General features: G+C 41.2%; 2 gene segments (V, D, J or C); both read right to left on the bottom strand.

Moving 5' to 3' along the window:
• Positions 1–2,010: 2,010 nt before the first annotated feature.
• Positions 2,011–2,822, bottom strand: LOC110296773. The segment is given in 2 exon segments: positions 2,011–2,668; positions 2,766–2,822. Coding segments are annotated over 2 exon segments (348 nt in total).
• Positions 2,823–4,747: 1,925 nt separating this feature from the next.
• LOC115031318 lies at positions 4,748–5,411 on the bottom strand. The segment is given in 2 exon segments: positions 4,748–5,121; positions 5,279–5,411. Coding segments are annotated over 2 exon segments (453 nt in total).
• Between the last annotated feature and the right edge of the window lie 775 nt (positions 5,412–6,186).

Below are 6,186 nucleotides of genomic sequence, written 5' to 3'. Positions count from 1 at the left end.
TCTTGATGGTCCATCCTTTCGTCTCAGCTCCAAACTTTGTCTCTGTAACTCCTTCCATGGATGTTTTGTTCCCTGAGATTCTACCTCACACCAGTCAGAATGGCTAAGATCAAAAATTCAGGTGACAGCAGATGCTGGCGAGGATGTGGAGAAAGAGGAACACTCCTCCATTGTTGGTGGGATTGCAAGCTTGTACAACCACTCTGGAAATCAGTCTGGCTGTTCCTCAGAAAATTGGACATAGTACTACCGAAGGATCCCGCAATACCTCTCCTGGGCATATATCCAGAAGATGTCCCAACCAGTAAGAAGGACACATGCTCCACTATGTTCATAGCAGCCTTATTTATAATAGCCAGAAGCTGGAAAGAACCCAGATGCCCCTCAACAAAGGAATGGATACAGAAAATGTGGTACATTTACACAATGGAGTACTACTCGGGTATTAAAAAGAATGAATTTATGAAATTCCTAGGCAAATGGATGGACCTGGAGGGCATCATCCTGAGTGAGGTAACCCAATCACAAAAGAAGTCACTTGATATGTACTTGCTGATAAGTGGATATTAGCCCAGAAACTTAGAATACCCAAGATACAAGATACAATTTGCAAAACACATGAAACTCAAACTGAGTTAAATTTTATATTGATAAAAATATTCTTTATCTTTTTTTATAAGAATTATATTCAGGGATGTTGTGTCATATTATGATGCAAAATAGTGCTTATTTATTTTATATATTATGTATTCCCTAAATATCCACATATTAAAGGTTTAGTTTCATACAGTGTTCTGACAAAGAGCTTCAAGAAAGAATAGATCATGAAGAATTTGATATCACCAATGGCCAATCTATAGATAGCTTTATATTACAAAGGACATTGAATCATGGAGGCAACTTCAGAAAGAAGAGACCCATTGGAAGATGTAGGCCACTGTACTCCTCTCTCTCCCTCCCTTTCTCCCTCCGTCCTTCCTTCCCTCCCTCCCATTATCCATCTTTCTTTCCTTACTCTCATGAGATAGGCAGTTCAGCTCTGCCATGTTCCTCCTGCTAGACTGTTCTGCCATATCTCAGGCTTAGCAACATACAATCCAAATAATTGTAGACCGAAATTTTGAAACGCTGAAGAAAACACACCTTTTTTGGTTTTGTTTTTCCCAGTCCTGTTATAATTCCAGTGTAAAATCCAGCATGAATGAGCAACTTTCTGCTACTGGCTACCCAATTCCTACCTCCCGAGAGTCAAGTTACTGTTACATTTTAACAGGAAGATATGATACTTCAATTTGTAGACTCAGCAAGTTGTGAAAAAGGAGTTAAAACTTGACATCTGGAATGGTAATCAGTACAGCATTTTTTTTCCTGAGGCATAGGGAATGAGTCCTCCACAGGAAGAGTCCCTTAAAAGGCTTTCCAAACACAAGTGATCGAGGAAAAATACATACTAACAAGCAATACTAAACAGTCACAGGAGGCTGTATTAATATATTTATTCACACCACAAACAACACAGAAAATTAAAATAATAACTACAGAATAAAGACCATGAATTTTAATATGGAGGGGGAGGCAGGTAAATAGTTAGAGGGAGAAGTAGGGGGGCGGGAAACAATGTAACTAAACTAACATCTTTAAAAGGAGAAAGAAAAATAATTCTTCCTGAAGCATTTTTTAAAGGGAAAAAGAGTTCCAGAAATAAGAGGGAAAGGTAGGTCTTTAGTACACAAGAATTGACATGGAAAAGTATCCCAAGGTCAAAAACAGTGGAACACAAATGAATAAGTACGGACTGCAGATAAATTTAGGTCGAATGAACCAGGGAAGGCTAAAGACTGGTGATACAGATGACTGATGACAGGGGACCTTATGGCCATTCTATGCCAGGATCGGGAATGGGAGTGGGTGGGTTGGGGAGCAGGGGGATGGGGGAGGGGATAGGGGAAAGAGGATAACATTTGTAATGTAAATAAAGAAAATATCTAATAAAAATATTAAAAAAACATGACCTACTATTTAATATAGCCAGAAAAGACATCACATAATTAACTCAGTTGTCAGAAAGGGGTTGAAGAGGTCACTGAAGGCCACAGGTATAGACATAGTGGCTGTAAGATCACTAAAGGGGTCATCATGAACTCCAACTCAAGAGTGATTTTACTCTCTGAAAAAAAAAATTCAGAGATGAGGCAAGCACCTATGAAAAGGTGTTAGAGTGGCCTCTAGTCAGGCTGAGACCTATGTTATAAGGTTCCTGGTTTGTCAGAGCTCAGTGACTCTTAGAGAGACAGGGACTTTCTTAGGCACACAGGCACTTTGTTCTGCTTATTTCCTTTCTGTGCAGAGGGGGAGGAAACCACACATCACTGTGCATCACTGCTGGCACAGAAGTACACTGATGTCTGAGACGGGGAAGCCAACTCCAGAATGAGGGAGAATTCCTTTTGGCTTGGTCTGGAGGCCTTGTACCCATCAGGGATATCTCCTTTCTCAGTGTTGTCAGCACCATATGAATAATGGATCAGCCTCAGTCCAAGCCCCATGTCCTGCCGATACCAGTACATATTGTTGTGGTTATTAGTCTGATCGCAGCTCAATGTCACCTTTCCTCCTGTTACTGCCACCTTGTTTCTTGGGCTTTGGGTGACTGTTGCCTCCATATGTTCTGTAAAAAGAAAGACAAAACCTGATGATGTCATCTTAGCAAAAAGACTTGGGAATTCTGGAGAGAGAAGCATACCTGTGGCCCGAACAGCACTCACTTGAACACAAGAGACTGGAGAGCACAAAGAAGAGCCTGAGGCCCATCTTGGGACCAAGGCAGGTTCTTGTATGTTCCAGCTCTGTTTGGGAAACTAGAGTTGGGTCTTTCAGTGACTTAGTGACATCACTGTCTCCAAAAAATGCTTGAACTGCACACACCACACCCTTCCTTAAACAAACAAGTCTACTATTGATTATAATCTCATAATTGGACTATACATCAATATTTGTAGTATATACACACAAAGCATCAGCTCAGAGCAGAAAGAATTTATGGCTTGTTTTCTATTTATACTTGTATGTACTTTTTCTCTGATTTTAGTCACTATTTTAGACTTATTCCTGATAGGATACAATTCCTTATATTTTCATGTTCCTTATGTTTTCATTTTTGTTACCTCTGTGATCTCAGTTGAACTCTCACAACATGCTTCATGCATTGTATGAGATTTCAACATTGCCTAATAACCCAAAGAAAACTTTCAGTGCTATCTGTGGCTACAAAGACTGCCTGACACCCAGTAAGCTTACAAAGCACCAAGACTGAGGTCATTAAATTTGAACAATTGTTTTAAGAACTCTCCAACCTACTCAAGAACACAAGCGGTACATTGTAAACTCAACCCTCAGGCTATTCTAGGTGATAGAAATTCTCCCTTTGTTTCAGGTGACACTGTAGCTGGGGGACCTCAGACTTTGCCACTGTATTTTCTGTCAAGCAGAAATCCCTTCATCAATGTGAGTGAGCTGTCTTCCAGGTCATGTTCAGGTCTGGTGCTTATAGGGTTCAAGAGAGTTGTACCAAAATCATTCAAAAGTTCTCGTGTGACCTTTGTCAAACTTTGCTAATGTGAAACACTTACCTCTCCTCAATGGCAGTAAAGGTCCCTTCTTAGATAAAGCATATTCCAGTTACACACCACAAAGATAATAACTCAGCTTGAATCCTCCTTTCTGTGACCACACATCCTAGTGGGATTTAGATGGAAACTTTCTATAACCTTGCCCTGGTGGGGAAGGACTCAAAAGCAGAAACAAGGACAAAGGGTAGGGGAGTGTTCAGAACAGAATCCATATAAAGGAGGTGGAAACAGGATCTGACCTTCCCATTATCTTCCATGCCCAAAGCTTGGCTAGTTCCTAGAGACCAAGAGCCACCAAAAAGGAGGCTATTACGTGTGGCAGAGAAAGTCTAAGGAAAAGTCACTGTCTGTTTAAGACTTAGATGTTTGGGGTAGGGAACATTAAGTTTCATAGCTTGTAGGATCATTTCAAATATGATCTACCAGTAATGTTAATCTTCTAAACAATACTCTGATTTCATTGGAGATAATGGAATTTGTGTAAATATCTTTTTATTCCTTTTCAATGGATTGTTTACTAGCAAATTTTCTTTGTTGAAAATGTAAATCTCACCTTGGAACTATGAGAAAACAAACATAATCTGGCTTAATATCATGCATCTATAATCAATCACCCTGCCAAACACACACACACACACACACACACACACACACTGAGTTCAGCTGATCTGAGAATACAAAAAAAAACAAAACAAAAAACATGAGCTGCTATGATTTTTACACAAACAGTATCATGGAGAAAATTCAGAACTTTGATGTAGAAGGCACAGAGATGTACCTTTCAATCTTAGTGTTTATGTTCTTAAACAAAAAATGTTGGAAAATTTCATAAGCTACTGATTCCTCTTGAAGTGGTATATATAAATTCTCACTGAGAAAATGAATATGATAATGTCTAACTTGCCTTAAAGCATGTTGCCTATGGCCATAATCAATGACAGAGCAGAGTTTCTTACCATTGCCTAGGGGCTGGAAGCTATTAGTAGAGATCTGAGAGTAGCTGAAGGGCCTTGGCCCAGTCCACTGTTTAGGAACCGTCTGTGTGTTCTTAGCTAGGCAGTCAGAGGATTAGTAACAAGCTAGAAGCATTTCTGGTCCTTGGCTAAGGTTTAATGGCATCACCCAACCCCTCTCCAGTACATCACCAGCTGGAACAGAAAGATTAAGTTACAGAAAGCCAGTAGCTCTGTAAGGCTGTGGAGAGAGCTGGCACAGAAGTACACCGCAGAGTCCTCTAGCTTCAAGGCACTCATGTTCATCTCAGAGTGATAGTCATCAAACTGTTGGACTGAGAATCTGCTGGGCAGGTTTCCTTTATCTCTCTCTATTTTATCATAATGCTGAATGAAGAACGTTAGTTCCTGCCCCAGAGTCTGTTGATACCAGGCCACAGATAGATGTCCAGGGATGGGAATACATTTTAAAATGGACCTTTCTCCCTTTTCTTTGATTATGTATCTTGGAAACTGGACAACCCCAGAATTTGCTGAACCTGGGGAGTAAGGAGACAGGGGTGAGTGTCTAGAGAAAGAGTAGGTCTGTGCAGCAGCAGCAGCAGCAGCAGCAGCAGCAGCAGCAGCAGCAGCAGCAGCAGCAGCAGCAGCAGCAGCAGCAATAAAGGAGCAGTCTTGCCAGCACTCTGGACTTACTTGTTCCCAGGAGAAAGAAAGCAACCCAAGAGAGCAGGGTGGTGCTCCAGGCGGGGTCAGGGAAGGCAGTGTTAGACATGCTTCTTCTCAGGATGCTGATCTCTTTGGTGGGAGAGCGAGTCAGTTCCTCCTTTCTCCTCTTATCATCTCATTGCCTGTGATGTCAGATTCTGAGGTCAGTGATCTGTTGATACTGTTACTCCCACAGGCTCTCTGGAGTACTGGACCTAGTCTCAGCCCTTTTCCTTCTCAATAGAAGGGGAGATGGCTGTGCTGAATAAATAGGGCTGGGTGTGGGAAAGTCCTCTTCATGTTTTTCTCTGAGCCAGTTGCTTTCTTCTCTTCTTCTAGCTTCAGAGGGTTTTGGATTGCCAAGACTACAGTTTAAGTCTACAATCCATGCTCCCTGTGGTAACACACAGTGTATGTGCATAGATGATAGACTTTACCTCCCAGCCCTGTGCTTCCTGAGCCAGCACTGTTTTTGGTTCCACAGCTTCTGCCGGCTGCATATCAAAGCTCTGCATCCATCTTGTTCACCACTGCCCACAGCTCACAAGTGGATCAGCAGCGCCCCCTAATGTGCAGCCACTGGATTGGATCGCTACTGACTATGATAGAGATGGGAGCTCTCAAAATAAGGCTTTTGGGGTATTCCAGAAACCTTAACACAGTTTGCAGTACCTGTTAATGCACCCAAATATCAAATTTTGCCCATGGCAATGAGAACAGTTTGAAAGGACCATCATTTTTCAAAAACAGACAAAACCCAAAGAAAACCACAACACAATGCAGTTAAAAGATCTATTTATCATCTATCTATCTATCTATCTATCTATCTATCTATCTATCTATCTATCTATCTATCTCTATCTCTCTACCTATCATCTATCTATTTGGTTTTTTTT

Source organism: Mus caroli, chromosome 6 (assembly GCF_900094665.2).
Source record: "Mus caroli chromosome 6, CAROLI_EIJ_v1.1, whole genome shotgun sequence".
In the NCBI taxonomy this organism is placed as follows: Eukaryota; Metazoa; Chordata; class Mammalia; order Rodentia; family Muridae; genus Mus; species Mus caroli.
The sequence above is the reverse complement of the archived record's forward strand: the minus strand, read 5'-3'. Positions and strand labels throughout refer to the sequence as shown.